Source organism: Piliocolobus tephrosceles, chromosome 10 (assembly GCF_002776525.5).
Source record: "Piliocolobus tephrosceles isolate RC106 chromosome 10, ASM277652v3, whole genome shotgun sequence".
NCBI classification, from domain to species: Eukaryota; Metazoa; Chordata; class Mammalia; order Primates; family Cercopithecidae; genus Piliocolobus; species Piliocolobus tephrosceles.
Genome location: NC_045443.1, coordinates 26,391,845 through 26,407,798, shown reverse-complemented (window position 1 = coordinate 26,407,798; position 15,954 = coordinate 26,391,845). Strand labels below are relative to the sequence as shown.

The window sequence follows — 15,954 nt, the reverse complement described above, 5'->3', positions numbered from 1 at the left end:
TTTCCTCCCTCATCTATTCCAGAACCCAACTGGATAGCATAGCTCTCCCACAAGCTTCTGACCCTAAAGCAATTGTATCCTACATAAATGTGGCTAGAAGTGAATGAAGTGCAAAATCCTAGCTGTATTCAAGGAACTATCAGAGAGTGCCTTTCTCCTGGAAGTTGCTCTCTTCAAGCCAACTGCTAGAGGCAGAACACACAGCTGCAGGGACAGGACAACCAGAGGGCAGGTCTGCTACATAAAAAGACAGACAATCATTTCCAAGAAAACATGCAGCTGAAATTTGCATTCTACAGGAAGAAGAGCAAACTCTATTAAATTTCCTCCCTAAGCAGATTTCTACAATTATTAGAACTTAAAAATACAGATGTTAAGGACCATGTGCTTAAGGAGTTAGTTAAGTTTGTGCAATTGCAGATAGGAAGATTGACATTTTTCTGAAATTGGAATTAAATACCCTAATACAATAAAATGATGCTGCCAACTCATATGGCATAATAGAGGAGAACAGACTCACTGATGAAAAAAGAAGAGGACATGGACAAATCATTTCCTTTTAGTCACATCACGGCTGAGATGGCTAATGCCAACCCAGTATCTAGTGTACACTTCCCCTTTACTAAAAGAACCCCTATATTGCTGTGGAGTAGAAAACTACATTTCTAACCCCTTGCAATGGGATTGGACAATGAGATGGGTGGAGCTTGCAAAAAAAAAAAAAAAAAAAAAAAACCTCCTTAAAGGGACCTTGCTTAGCTGGCAGGCACCCTTTCATCTTTCCCTGCAGGAGTTCCTGCAGCCATCTTCTGACCATGGGGTGATCTTGCAGATGGACACTGGTGGAGAGTGGAAAAGCAGAAGTCTGGGACACTGATGGCACTTTTACCACTTCACATTACTCCTGGACTGCTTACCTTCCTTTTATGTGACCAAAAAATAACTTCCTAATTTAAGTTGCTGTTATTTTGGCTAAAATGCAAATCTTAACTAATATACACATCCTAGATTTCAATCAGTTTCCTTACTAATGGTGATTACAAGCTAACACCAGAACCATAGCACTTTTTGGGTAATTGTTATATACGATTTATTGCTTTAACTGTGAAATAAAAAGTTTCATACCAATAGTTTTGATTGTAAGTCTAGATTTAACCCTCCTTAGCTAGTTTTCTGTTGTTGTTGCTTTTTTAAAGTAGGAGTACCTTCAAAGTCAGAAGAAGTATCTATTACTGATAGCTCTCTGCACCAGGTGGATACCATCTGACAATTGATGTAAGGACCCTATGGAGCCTATAGTGGGTGGGTGAGAGAAGTGGACGTTTAGTGTATCTTATTCCTATTTGAATGTGATTCATATTGCATAAGCACGTTTCTCTTTGAAGATTTTTCCAAGAATTTTCATCAGCAGTAACAAGGCAAACATACCCCTCTTCCTGCAGACTTCCACCATCCAACTAGTCCAGGAGAATCCAGAGAAATGGTGGAGAACACTTTGTGAAAATCCTTACAGGGTCGTCGTCTTCTCCTCATGCTACTTTTCCGGTTTCATTATGGATCCACCTCAATCAGTGTGAGAAGCACATGGGCACCATGAGGGACCAGGCAGATACTTAGGGGCAGAAGGGCCAGGGAATCCTCCTATTGTGGCCTTTGGGCTTGGCTCTCTCCTAGTTGTCTTTTGTATGTTAAGAACTCCAGGAATGTTGAGCACACATGCAATTCAGAACAGCCTGCATAAATGGTTTTGATAGTCACATAAATATGAAAATACAAATGATTTCAGCAGGAATAAAATTTATTTCTAATACTCAATATTATCTGCTCCTTGAAGCTATGCAAAGACTAATAAGTGCATTAACTTCTTGAGCAGTGTTACATAAATATAAAACATGATTCCTAGATATGTTTATGGCCACAGACACATTAATTGATAGTCTACAGAAAGACTTACGTTCCTTTACAAACTAAAAAGGGGACACGTGTGCTGTTTCTGCTCATTTGCTGAGTATGCAACTGGAAAACCCAATTCTTCTATTCTGGGATTTAAAATCTGGTACTTTCAGCAAATAACATCACCAATATTTTAAAGTCATACTGGCTTCTGGTAAGTAGCAGTGGAATTGCCGTCCCTTCTTAAATCCTTCTCTGAGGCACCCTTCTCTCTGTGGTGTGCTCCACAACATTAACTCTTCTCCTTTGAGAACAGGTGTGCATGCCAAGAGCAGAAATTCCTAGGGAAGCTTTTGTAAGTCCAGATCCCACCCCGCTGTCCCCTCCAGGCCTTGATTTTAGCATCAACCCAAAACTTTTTTGGATTTTTGTGGACTCTGCTTAACTTTGATGTAGAATGTCTGTAGATTCTTGTCCACTGTCTAAAACAGAGGTGATCAAGAATGGCTTCTGCCCTTCAGATGGGCCATTTTCACAATATCACAGGCAGGAGACTCTACGCCCCTAAGCAGATCTTGGGCCTTTAAGACCATCAGAGATGTACAGTTAGTTTGGATCAGACTTCGGTTCCTAAAACACCCTGGAGTTAATTATCCAGAAGGGCCGTAGGGCTTGCAGAACCCTAAAGAGGCAGAAAATCCTCTATTCCCCCATGGAAACTTTAATCCTTTCAGGTGAGTTCTATTTCTGTTGGAAATCCAAGACTTTGCAAACAGGATAAGACCTTCTAAAGTCACAGGGTGAATATAATGAGTGCAGGACTTAGGATACTTAGGCAGGGGGGAGAATTGGCCTTAGTATTTCCTTTCATTAGCGTCTCTATAGGTAATGATTTCCTTACTTAACCAAAGAAAAGCAATGGAAGTGGCTACCCCTCGCCTATTAAAAGGAGAAAGATGGATATCTTTAATTGAAAGCAAAGCATCACAAAATTCTTTAATTATAAGTTCAAATGGGGCTTTGAGCTCATCTTGTATCTTCTTGGCTTTCAGCAGGATAGCATTAAGCTTTCCCAAAAAGATAAGACTCAACCTATTTTAAAACATATCCAAAGATGGCATTTCAGTTTCTGTTCCTTTGTTAGGGTACTTTTTTCCCCTTTCTAACCTCACCACAGGTGAACTTTTCCTATTGCTAACCTGAAGTCTTCACATTAGAGCTTGGCTCAGTTTGCTCAGCAGAGCTGGTGAATAGCTGGTCACCATCAGCCTTTTCTAAACTGTACTTCTATCTGTCCATCTGTACAAAATTATAACAATTAATTAGGATATTTGGATTTAAATCAATAAATTTGAACCCAGATGCCAACTGAATGACTCACTGACATGGCAAAAGACTGCCTCCCTTCTTTTTGCCATAGTTTTTCTTATCTCTGTCATCAGCTCCAATGCTAACATCTCTCCCTTTTCCATCTCTCTTGCAAAACTCCCCACACAAGTTCATTCACACACACACACACGCGCACACACACACAAATGTGCACATTTATACTGGTAAATAGAAAAACATCCCTGAAGCAGCTAGTTAACACTTACACCTTACCCCTCACTATTCACATTGAGGGGTAAGAGTTCAGGGTCCAGACTCTGGAACCCATTGTCTGGGCCTAAATCCTGGCTCTGGGACCTTGGAAACATTTTGTAATCTCACTTTGTAAGCATTTTCTCATCTGTAGAATGGAAACAGTAATAGTATCTACCATAGAGGGTTGCGGAAATGATTAATGAGTTAATACACAAAAGCTCTTTGAATGCAGTCTGTTACTCTAATCCTAAAGGCTATATAGTTGTTAGCTATTGTTACACCCTTCTTGCAGCAAAGGAATATTCAGAGGCATCAAACTATGCCCAATATTCCAGAAGCCAAGAGTTTGAGAAAGAACAGGAGTGGGATTCAAGTTTAAGGGAAGTAGGGGTAAGCAAGAAGATTCGCCAGGGTGAAAGATCAAAGAAAACTAGGGCAAAAAGCAAACAGGAGATTAACAAAACTACAGAGAAAGGGCAAAAGCTGGCATTTAACAGGGAAAAGGTAGACAGAGAACATAAGGGAAAGGAAGATAAAGAAGAAATGAAAAACGGAAACGTGAGTAAAAAGGTGAGTACGTAAAGGAAAGACAGAAAAGAAGAGGAAAAGGGGACCAAGAACAACAAAGGAGATCAAAAATGGAAAAAGACCCCATTTGCAGTTTGAGTCGGTATCGCGGGAAAAGGGTATGGAAGTAGGGAAGCTTGGGGCAGAAGGGATGGGGGAAAGAGGAGGTTCAAAGAGATAACAGATAAAAGTTTCATTTGTCATTTGCAGCTTTTTGTCCCTTTAAATTATGGGGCGCTGCAAGCTTACTTAACTCACCCTTGAGCCTCAAGGCTCCTGATCATGTTCCTCCTATTCCAACTTGCATTTAATCTCTGCCCCAGACTTAGCTTCTAAGGTTTGCCCTGGTCAGATGTCTGCCTTGTGTTTTTAGCCCAACACATTTTTGATTTTGATTAAGGCCAAAATGCAGTGATCTTGTCTTTATTTCATTTTCCCTAACCAGTCATCCTTTTCAAGTGAAATTTAGCTCTGGAGCAAATGTTTGCATCCCCTTTCTACTCCAAACATTCGGAAATCTAGAAGGGGAACTGGTGTTTTAATTTTTAAATTATTCACCTAACGGCATTCCCATTTTTAGTCAATTAAAAAGAGGTAAAAATGATACAGTACTGCAAGAATAGGTCGCTTTTAGGTCTCCAACGTGCCCTCACCATTAAAAGATCTTAATTACCTAACCTTTTGGAAATAGGACAGAGGTCGGACGGAGGTTTAAAATAAAGTCGGCATTTTAAAAATACTTTTTAAATTAAGAACCATCGTGATTAAATTGCCTGTTTGGTGCAAAATACGTCCCCCTATTTGAGGAACTCTAGAGACCTTAAAAGGCCCTCTAAACAGATGAACTGAACGGACCGCGAGCGTCTCCTCACGCCGGGGTGATCCTGGGCCGCCGCCGCCGCCCGAGTCACGAAGCCAGACGCAGTGCGCGTCTCCGCCCAGGACTCCGGAGACTGCAGCAGCGCGAGCGGCCGCCGCGGCCCGGGCTGCTCCTGGAGTCAGGGAGGAGACGCGACTCCCGCAGACACGTGACCTCCTCCCAGCCGCCGCTTCCCGCGACCCAGATCCGTCCCCGGAACCCGTGCCCGGCGGGGCGGGCTGGGGGACACGTAGCGGGCGCCCCAGTCCCTGATGCGCCCTGGTGCGTGTACCTTCGGCGTTCTCCCCTCGGTTCACTTATCACTGGCAATAATCAGTGTTTCGGAGATCACCCCGGGAAGAATGTAAATATCCCTCTCGGTGCAGGAAAAACCTTGGTTTTATCTCTATGCTTTTATGTGTATCTAGAGAAATATATATATCCCCTCCATCCCACCCCGGGAGTCCCTCAAGACATGCTTTCCCCTGGACTCGCAGGGCGGCGTGGGCAGTGCGCATCCCCGGGCACCTCCTGGTAACTCTCACTAGCAATGAGTCAGGCTCCCGGGGTGGCTCTGGGGAAAGGTAACCCGGCTCTTGCTGGCCTGTGCTTCCCGGCGCCGAGCGCCGCGGCTGCAGGGCGAGCGCGCGCGCGCACGGGTTCCCCGAGCAGTGATGTGGCAGCAGCGGCAGGTCGGATCACGTTGCTGGCCCTGTGCTGGTACCCGTTTGAGACAGGATTAAGGAGGGAGGCTTTGGAGGTGCCAGCGGTAGTAAACGTGGGCTCTGCACACTCCGGGCGTCTCTTATCGCGCGGAAGGACGGGGGGATGGGGAAAGCACGTAGCGTCACCGCAGGCTCGGAAAGCGGCGGGTTGAGCGGGCGGGTGATAAATGCTGCATAGCTTTTCTGTGATAGCCCCTCTCGTGCCACCCCCTTCTCCCTCCCCATCCCCCACTCAACCCCGGCTCGCTCCCCGCCGCGTTCCTCCAGGAGCACACGCGGCTCCAAACGTCGTCATCTGCTGCTGTGATTAGTGGCACCGCAATTCCGGCTGCTGCGGGGAAGTTTAGGTGGCCCAGGAACGCCGTGTCACCGAAAGAGACTTGGATTGCGACATTCGGACCCAGTGACAACGTTTTCATGTGTCTTAAATCCTTCAAGGAGCGGATTGCAAGTTGCTTCTTCTCGAGGCAACCTCTCCGCCCCACTGATCAGTGAGCAAACAAGTCTCCACAATTTCCTTTGGGACTCAAGTTTACCCACCGCGAATTCTCTTTTTCTTTCCTTTCTATGGTTCAAACCAACAGCACAATCGGTGGAAAAGCAAAAAGCCACGTTCACATTCCTGCACCGTAATAACGGACGAACCCAGGGAGTCGCATTTCCGAGCCAAGGAAGCTCAGGCTGCCCCGCACCCCTGCACCCCCACTTCCCCCTCCCCCTGCCGACTGCATAGCCTTTGGGAAGATGAATAGCTTGGCCGAAGTTGTTTTTCCTTTCCGGTGGCCCTGATCAGGTGTCCCCGCCCCCTCCTGCCGTTTGCCTTCTCTCGCCGCCTTCTCCCGACGCCCCCTCCCGGCCCGGCCCCTCCTCCCCCGCCCCCCTCCGGGCTGGACCGCGGATGGTACGTTCCGCACGTGAGCTGGGTGCTGGTCTGGCCGGCGACGCGCGTGCCCTGTGGCCAAACACTGCCTGGAGTGAGAGCAAACTACCAGCGCAGTGGGGCCGGCGCGAGTGTGCGTGTGTGTGCGTGTGTGTGTGCGAGCGCGGTGGAGGGGGGACCAACTGCTTCACACTTTCAACACTGCACTGAAGAGGGAGAGCGAGAGAGAGAGACTGGAGACGCACAGATCCCCCCAAGATCTCCCAAGCCTACCGTCCCACAGATTATTGTACAGAGCCCCAAAAATCGAAACAGAGGAAACGAACAGCAGTTGAACATGGACGAAGGAATTCCTCATTTGCAAGAGAGACAGTTACTGGAACATAGAGATTTTATAGGGTAAGGTGCACGCACCCTTGCGACTGTCTGTCTAGGCTTTGGTTTGATTTTTCTCTTCTCCAGAAAGTGGTATGGAGCTGGCGAGGGCAGAGCCCCTCCCCGAATGGGTGCCTGATGCTGATTTCTGTTTTGCAGACTGGACTATTCCTCTTTGTATATGTGTAAACCCAAAAGGAGCATGAAACGAGACGATACCAAGGTAAGTGTAAGTTCCCGATATTCCTCATAACCTGCATGGGTAGTTAATTAGGGCCATTGATTTCACAGCGAAGCTCTGCCTGCAAATATATTCCAGCCCCTGAGCTTCCCCAACTGTGAATTTTAAGTGGCTGGCTGGGTACTCTCAAGGGGATATTAAACATCATACCTGAATTTAAATTGCATTGCAGAACAGTCCAGCGGAAAGAGGTTTCTTGGGTGTAGTTTATCACATAGTATGTTTTATGGTGATGGGGGGCGGGGAGGGACAGACGAGGGTAATATCCAATAAATGAATGTTTCGCTTACTGTTTTCTCTTTTCCATGACTCTCATATATTAAGGATACCTACAAATTACCGCACAGATTAATAGAAAAGAAAAGAAGAGACCGAATTAATGAATGCATTGCTCAGCTGAAAGATTTACTGCCTGAACATCTGAAATTGACAGTAAGATGCACATTTTCATTCTTTGCTGCTCTCCAAGGGCGTTTTAATAGTCTGGTGCGACTCCCAGAAAATATAAGAATAAATGTAAATATAAGTTCCTGATTTACAACTTGTGCTATGCCGTACAGAGTTTCCCGCAAACTCAGAGTAGGTGCTCCCAGCTGAAGGCAAGAAATCATTTATAACCTGTCTTGTGGAAAGCTCAAGAAGTATAAGAATAGTACTTCTTTCAAAGTGTTTGCTTAAATTGCTGTGCTGAATGGACAGCCAATTAAGCCAAATGTGTGTTTTTTAAGTAACCAAGTGCCCCTTTCTTTTTTGCACTACTGCAGACTCTGGGGCATCTGGAGAAAGCCGTAGTCTTGGAATTAACTCTGAAACACTTAAAAGCTTTAACCGCCTTAACCGAGCAACAGCACCAGAAGATAATTGCTTTACAGAATGGTAAGTCAGTTCAGGGAGGCCAGCCTACCCTAATGAAGCGGGGCAGCCCACAGGGGAGCAGTGTCAGGACTCCTTCACCCGCACCCCACCTCTTTCGGTGGGCTCATGGGCTCCCTCTCATTTGTTAAATTGCTTTATACTTTCCCTTCATTGGAAGGAGCCCATTTCCCGAAGCATCCTAGAGGCTTTCAGCAGAACTCGGAGGAATCAGGTTTTAAAGTGGCGGTTGCACCCGCTCCACTTTGGTTTTCAGCTGGGAGGAGAGCGCCCTCTCCCAGCTCCGCACCTCCGCCACCCCCCTTCTCTCGGCAACCAGTGGATTATATCACTTGAATACTGGGGAAAAACCGAGATCACTTTAGTCGATGCAGGGCCCACGTGATAAGCAGATGTTTTAACGTGGGTATGTTTCTTCTTGCCTCCACTCCTCCGTGCCCACCCCCCCATCCCTTCCTCATCCTAGGGGAGCGATCTCTGAAATCGCCCATTCAGTCCGACTTGGATGCGTTCCACTCGGGATTTCAAACATGCGCCAAAGAAGTCTTGCAATACCTCTCCCGGTTTGAGAGCTGGACACCCAGGGAGCCGCGGTGTGTCCAGCTGATCAACCACTTGCACGCCGTGGCCACCCAGTTGTTGCCCACCCCGCAGCTGTTGACTCAACAGGTCCCTCTGAGCAAAGGCACCGGCGCTCCCTCGGCCGCCGGGTCCGCGGCCGCCCCCTGCCTGGAGCGCACTGGGCAGAAGCTGGAGCCCCTCGCCTACTGCGTGCCGGTCATCCAGCGGACTCAGCCCAACGCCGAGCTCGCCGCCGAGAACGACACGGACACCGACAGCGGCTACGGCGGCGAAGCCGAGGCCCGGCCGGACCGCGAGAAAGGCAAAGGCGCGGGGGCGAGCCGCGTCACCATCAAGCAGGAGCCTCCCGGGGAGGACTTGCCGGCGCCCAAGAGGATGAAGCTGGATTCCCGCGGCGGCGGCCCGGGGGGCGGCGCGGCGGCGGCGGCAGCTGCGCTCCTGGGGCCCGACCCTGCCGCCGCGGCCGCGTTGCTGAGACCCGACGCCGCCCTGCTCAGCTCGCTGGTGGCGTTCGGCGGAGGCGGGGGCGCGCCCTTCCCGCAGCCCGCGGCCGCCGCGGCCCCCTTCTGCCTGCCCTTCTGCTTCCTCTCGCCTTCTGCAGCCGCCGCCTACGTGCAGCCCTTCCTGGACAAGAGCGGCCTGGAGAAGTATCTGTACCCGGCGGCGGCTGCCACCCCGTTCCCACTGCTATACCCCGGCATCCCTGCCCCGGCCGCAGCCGCGGCCGCCGCTGCAGCCGCTGCCGCCGCCGCCGCCGCCTTCCCCTGTCTGTCCTCGGTGTTGTCGCCCCCTCCCGAGAAGGCGGGCGCCGCCGCCGCGACCCTCCTGCCGCACGAGGTGGCGCCCCTTGGGGCGCCGCACCCACAGCACCCGCACGGCCGCACCCACCTGCCCTTCGCCGGCCCCCGCGAGCCGGGGAACCCGGAGAGCTCTGCTCAGGAAGATCCCTCGCAGCCAGGAAAGGAAGCCCCCTGAATCCTTGCGTCTCAAAGGACGGAGGTTCAAGAGGAGTGAGAAGTTAAAACACCCTTAACGTCTTTAAGGGAGGAAGTGTAATAGATGCACGACAGGCATAAACAAGAACAACAAAACAGGTGTTATGTGTACATTTGGAGTTCCTGTTTTGCTCATCCCTCACCACCCCACCCTCCACACACTAACATCCCTTTCTTACCCCCACCAGCTGTAAAAGATCCTCTGCGAAAGATACTGGTTCTTTTTTTTTTTTTTTTTTAATAATCCCCCAAATAAGTTTTGTCCCCTTTTAGGCCATGTTCCATTATCTCTTAAAATTGGAACCTAATTCGAGAGGAAGTCAGAAGGGTATGTTCTGTGGGTGAGCTAGGTGAACCCCGGGGTTGGGGAAAGATGTTAACACCTTTGACGTCTTTGACTGAAGTTGACATGGAACAGCAGATAGTTGTTATGTAGAGGTAGTTCTCAAAGCTGCCCTGCCTATTTTAGGAGACTTTCCACAAACAGATTGAGGATCTTTTAGAATTGCATTTACTCTTCAGTATTTTCTAATGTTCAGCTTTCTAAAAGGCATCTATCTTTCAAAGAAGTGAGGATGCAGTTGCTCACGTTGCAACCTATTCTGAAGTGGTTTAAATGGTATCTCTTAGTAACTTGCACTTGTTAAAGAAACACGGAGCTGGGCCATCGTCAGAACTAAGTCAGGGAAGGTGATGGATGACAAGGCCAGAATCATTCCTAGTACATTTGCTAACACTTTATTGAGAAATTGACCGTGAATCCATGGACTCATCTTAATTTCTTTATCTATACAGATTTGTTTATCCATAGATAGGTATCTATACATACACATCTCGAGTGCATCTATTCCCACTCTCATTAATCCATCATGTTCCTAAATTTTTGTAATCTTACTGTAAAAAAGTGCACTGAACTTAAAAACAAAACAAAACAAACAAAAGTCCAAACTGATATATCCTATATTCTGCTAAATGACAAAAGTGAACGAAAGCATTTAACTGGTCAATTTTGATTGGAAATGCTGTAAAGATATGGAATGAAGTCCTGTGAGGCCTTCCTATCTCCAAGTCTATGTATTTTCTGGAGACCAAACCAGATACCAGATAATCACAAAGAAAGCTTTTTTAATAAGGCTTAAACCAAGACCTTGTCTAGATATTTTTAGTTTGTTGCCAAGGTAGCACTGTGAGAAATCTCACTTGGATGTTATGTAAGGGGTGAGACACAACAGTCTGACTATGAGTGAGGAAAATATCTGGGTCTTTTCGTCAGTTTGGTGCATTTGCTGCTGCTGTTGCTACTGTTTGCCTCAAACGCTGTGTTTAAACAACGTTAAACTCTTAGCCTACAAGGTGGCTCTTATGTATATAGTTGTTAATACATCCAATTAATGATGTCTGACATGCTATTTTTGTAGGGAGAAAATATGTGCTAATGATATTTTGAGTTAAAATATCTTTTGGGGAGGATTTGCTGAAAAGTTGCACTTTTGTTACAACGCTTATGCTTGGTACAAGCTTATGCTGTCTTAAATTATTTTAAAAAAAATAAATACTGTCTGCAAGAAACCAGCTGGTTTAGAAAAATTTAGTATGTGAAGATAAACTAGAAATTATCTTTATATTCTAGTATTTTCAGCACTCCATAAATTCTATTACCTAAATATTGCCACACTATTTTGTGATTTAAAAATTCTTACTAAGGAATAAAAACTTTAATATACGATATGATATTGTCTAATAATTAAAAAAGACAATGGATGCTCAATTAGTTTTGAGATATCTATGACTGTAGGGATACAAATCACTAAGTTGCTCAGATATACAGCTTTTTTTGTCATTGGCTTGATGTCACACATTTCCAATCTCTTGCAAGCCTCCAGGCTCTGGCTGTGTCTACCTGCTTGTTTCCAATGTATCTTAATGAAAAGTGCAAAAGAAAAACCTACCAATTAACTTGTGTGATTTGTTTATGTTAGACCCAATTTTCTATTGTTTTAATGATCGATAAGTTTTTCACTTTTTGTCTGTGACATCAGATAGCCTCTCTAGTATGGTCAGGTGTTTCTCTTTCACTGGGTCTTATATAAATAGATGATCACATAGGGGTGCTTAATATGAGAGTGTTTTGGCTTCTTAATTTTTATAAAATAATTCTGTCATGGGACTTTATCATGGAATTCCAGGATCAGAAATAATTTCTAGACTTTTCTCAAATCTCCATTCAAATCTGTGACATGATACAAACTGAGTGAAGGATTGTCAGCTTTTAGTTTCAGGAATGTTCTTCACAACCCCCTTGATTTTTGAAAAATGTTTAAATGAGAGTCACATTGTATAAGATGTAGAAAAAGTGCTCCCTCTGCTGACTTCATGGCAACTGAACTGCAAGTCATAACAGTGTGGAGCCAGAAGAGGCCAGGGCTCATCCAGTCCCCTGCATTTCCTCATAGGAAAAAAAGAAAGGAAGCCCAGAGATATTAAGTATCTTCCCAAGGTCACAGAGCTACCTAGAGTCAGCACTAGCACTAGCGGCCAGCTCTATCATATCCCTCAGTCAGTCAACTACTTCCCATTGTAGTATCTTGGACCAAGTAAGCTGAACTTGATTGAGCACCCTTCATGAAGCTTTGTAACAAACCATAGAACAAAGGAAACTGAAATTAACACTGGAAAACTATGTAGGATTTTTGAGCATTGTTAATTTATTGAACTTTAGAAAAATTATCTGAATCAGAATAATGGGAAAAACAGCATTTCAAATATTTTGAGCTGTATTTTGATGCCACTACTGTAGTAATGTTAGTTTCATAACCAAAAAGGATTAAGAGTGAATCAGAGGATAATACAATGTTTTTAGCATGTGTATAATTTTGGTAGAATGAGATAAAAAACTTCAGAGTTGGGCTAGATTTTATAAGTCAGTTATTTAGTCCAAGTACCCATATGGTAACATGATAAGATAAAGTTAGAACAGAAATGCAAAAATAATATTGTCTATATTGCATCTAAAATCTGAAAAAAATGTTATTTTGGTCATAGATTTATTTTAATGAATTAAAATGCTGAAGTCATTATAATTCACTAAAGAGGCTTCTATACTTGTAGTGGTGAAATTTCAGCTAAAATGATTTTCCAACTTCAGGCAAATATGAATCTTAGTCAATGTTTTTATGAGCATAGTATTATACTCATAAAAATTTAATTTTACATACATATATTTTACGTAATATTTAAAAAGATTAATTTTATATACACATATTTCTTAGCAAACTTTATATTGAATTGAAAAAAAGGCCGTTCCCTCCCCTCCAAAGAGCTAACCTTAAGCACGTTTTCAAGGCACTAGAAACAACACTTTAATAGCTATGTAAAATTTGGAGTTTTAGTTCCTATCATTGTGAAACTATTTTTCATTTAGTTCCCTGTTTCTGGCCATCCAGGCCATGACTTTGGTTATTGCCCGTCACCTGAGATTTGTTCAAAAGTTATGTAAAAGGAGGCTCAGCCTGCTCCTCTCTATGTCACAGGTCAATTCTTAACCTTTCCATGGAAAGTGATTGCCAGCAAAGCCTCGGGAGAGACATGACTGGGCAAACACACGAAGGACTTTTACATTAGCTAGAAATGAACAGAGCTCTCATGAATGACTTAAGACCATTATATTGCCAAAAGCTGGCTGTACTGTTGTGACCATGGTATTCTACTTCAGGTAGCAACCTGATATTTTTCATTAAACAAAAATTCTTAACCTATTGGACCCTCAGCTCAATATATTTAGACCCACCCATTGTTCTCACTGTTATTTTAAACAAGTTCAAGATGGATTTACAGTGCATGCTAAAGTCCCATGGAAGTTCCAGTTTTTCATAGAAGAATTTAAGTAAGGGATTGATGTAGGAAATTATCACATATTTTCTGTGATTAAGATGGGATTTATACTAGAAAACATGCACAGCATGTACTTTAAAAATATGCTATTCTAGGAGTTCTACGTTTGTTTTAAAATTGGGTTTCTTATGCTCGTTCAGAGACTCCATATTGAAAACTCCAAACAAATATAAAACCACCTTTTAAAAGTTGGTATTTTAAAATTCTAAATTCAGTGCTGCCTAGTTTGTCTGACACGAGGGACAAACGGTCAATGGTTTAGAAAACTAAAGCTTCTATGTTCAAATGCCAATGCTGTTCTTCATTTTTGAATTTTATTTTAGTGGAAAGCATACTAAAATGTATTACACATATCCTCTAAAATGTCTTACCCTGGACATACTTAACCTTTCTCAATAATTCAGGGTCAGCATTGTAAACATCATTTTTGCACTATGCATGACATCTGGGAGTAATTGCACCTGCACCAAATTCTTTTTGAGTTCTACCTGCTTTTTATAGGGTTTTTCAGTCTCTTTACGCACAGCTAGCCTGTCAGCTGTCATGTCTTGAAGCCTCAGAGTGCTTCCTCCAACTCTTATCTAATTTGCAACCTCTGACTTACTGTGGGCTGGGAAACCATTTAAACACACTACCACACCCATTTGAAATGTGCTAAAATTAGAGTAAATCGGCTCTGACAGAGGACCTGAAGGGTTGTTCTACAAGTAAATTGTGTGAATTTGTAGAATCTGTGACCTTTTCTTCCCAAAGCTTTTTGTTTCCTTTAACTTCCAGATTCTCAGCGATGCTTCTTATCAGATTACTTATGCAGAAGCCTTCAAATACATTATATATTTCGCCATCATTTTATTATATAAAAATAAAAGCAACTTGCTAATGGTTTTAGCCCACAACTAACCACAAAGTAAACAAAGTTGCATGTCAGGAATAAGTTATTTGATTGGATGAACACTTCTCTCCAGTTGCTAAGAATAGGGGACAGAGGGCCACTAGTGAAACTGATTCAGCATTTTGATTTAAGGATGACTCTGGCTCCTGCTTCTAGTATGTAACCTCCTCTGCCTCTGGGTGTTGGACCTCTTGGGTGGCCAGTAGAATGCAAAAGTATTCTGGGGAACTGGCAGGATGGGTGTGTACGCCCAGATGCTGCCTCTGAATTTAGACACACCCATGGTGAGAGGTTTCAGACTCTTCATTGATTACAGCATATTCCTTTTGTTGTTGTTGTTGAGTTTATGGATTCAATAAATGGTGTGGGGATTCAGATACTTGTTTTGCTCGCTGTATGTGAGGTGCCATGGTAAGTGCTAGAGAATCAAAGATTCGCCTCTGAAGATCTCAGAGGCTAGTGTGGGTGATAGACCTATACTAAAATAAATTACATTACAACACAGTAAGTGCTATCCAAGGATGGATACAATGCTGTGCTGGGGGTGGGAGCTACTAATTGCATCTAAGTGAAGAGGCCTAGGTGAGAAGTAGCTGGGTTTTACAGAAGGAACAGCAGCACAGTGAGGGCATGAGGCCGTCTCCAAAGAGAAGGCTCTGGCTGACCCTGCTCCCATGCTAAGCTGCACTACAGTTTATGTTTTTACAGTAAAATTCTCTATATTTAGAGATGACATTATCAGGTACATAAATCATAGGGAATCAATCTACCAAAAAAAAAAAATCCTAGAACAAACACGAATTTAGAAAAGTTACAGAAGAAAACATCAATAAACAAATTTACGTTGTATTTTTATACACTAGCAATGAACTACTGGAAATGAAACTTTAAAAAGTGCCACTTAAAATAAGCTGCAGTGCAGTTTAATTGGCTATATCTGACTTGAGGACTGAGCAAGGATTTCCTAACTTGCCAGTCTCTTTAGAATTTGACTGCTATGCTGGCGCTCACCAAAATCGCCTCCTGAGGATTTGAACCATGGGCTGGGACTAGGGAGTCATGATATTTCCTGCTGCAAAGTGAGACATGATAGTATTCAGAGCATGATCATATCTCATGTGGTAGGGAAAAAACAGCAGTACCTCATGAGCAGCTCTGTGGCTCACCTCCTCCATCTATCTGTTTTACAAAAGAAACTAATGGTGACTTCTTTCCCTTCGAGTAAGGGAGTGAGAGAGACAGAGCGGCTCTAGGGGAAACACAGCATCCTAAGGCCTGACTTTCAAAAACCTTTGGGAGGAAACTGAGGCAAAGAACTAATCCAAGGTCATATAGCTCAGTAACAGAACCAGGATTTTTTGGTTCTGAGTCTAGTGCTCTTTATACTTTTATACCATAGTTTTAGTAATGGGGAGGGACAGGCTGAGGTTTTCTCGCGGAATGAGTTGAGCTAGTCCGTGTGCGATCCTCAGAGGCAGAGTACACTTGACGGTGGAGAAGGAAAGATGATCACCATAATAACCTTGCTAAATTATGGCATAGAATATGCCATAATTTTGAGAGAGATGAAATTCTAGGGAAATAATTTTCAAAGTCT

At 44.2% G+C, this 15,954-nt stretch overlaps 2 protein-coding genes across 9 annotated transcripts in view; one reads left to right on the top strand and one right to left on the bottom strand.

Annotated features, from left to right (window-relative positions):
• Nucleotides 1-9,608, bottom strand: part of SSPN (sarcospan) — a 111,703-nt gene extending 102,095 nt beyond the window's left edge. For 7 of the 8 annotated variants that reach the window (XR_002731037.2, XM_031936291.1, XM_023209050.2 and 4 more), the window contains exon 1: nt 9,468-9,603. The gene's annotated coding sequence lies outside the window, so the exon portion shown is untranslated. Of the gene's footprint in view, nt 1-9,467 lie in introns of all 8 variants that reach the window. The other variant, XM_023209048.1, reaches the window with a different exon arrangement.
• On the top strand, nt 6,504-12,649 carry BHLHE41 (basic helix-loop-helix family member e41). Its single transcript, XM_023209042.1, has 5 exons — nt 6,504-6,907; nt 7,043-7,106; nt 7,449-7,556; nt 7,889-8,000; nt 8,464-12,649. Exons 1-5 carry the CDS (start codon nt 6,846-6,848, stop codon nt 9,552-9,554), a joined length of 1,437 nt encoding a protein of 478 aa, XP_023064810.1. The 5' UTR covers nt 6,504-6,845; the 3' UTR covers nt 9,555-12,649.
• The last annotated feature ends 3,305 nt before the right edge of the window (nt 12,650-15,954 follow it).

Bases quoted from the DNA above. Each gene is read 5' to 3' on its own strand.
- BHLHE41 (XM_023209042.1), top strand. From the start codon at position 6,846: ATGGACGAAGGAATTCCTCATTTGCAAGAGAGACAGTTACTGGAACAT. The intron at 7,107-7,448 runs GTAAGTGTAAGT...TCATATATTAAG, and splicing joins TGAAACGAGACGATACCAAG to GATACCTACAAATTACCGCA. The intron at 8,001-8,463 runs GTAAGTCAGTTC...TCCTCATCCTAG, and splicing joins GATAATTGCTTTACAGAATG to GGGAGCGATCTCTGAAATCG.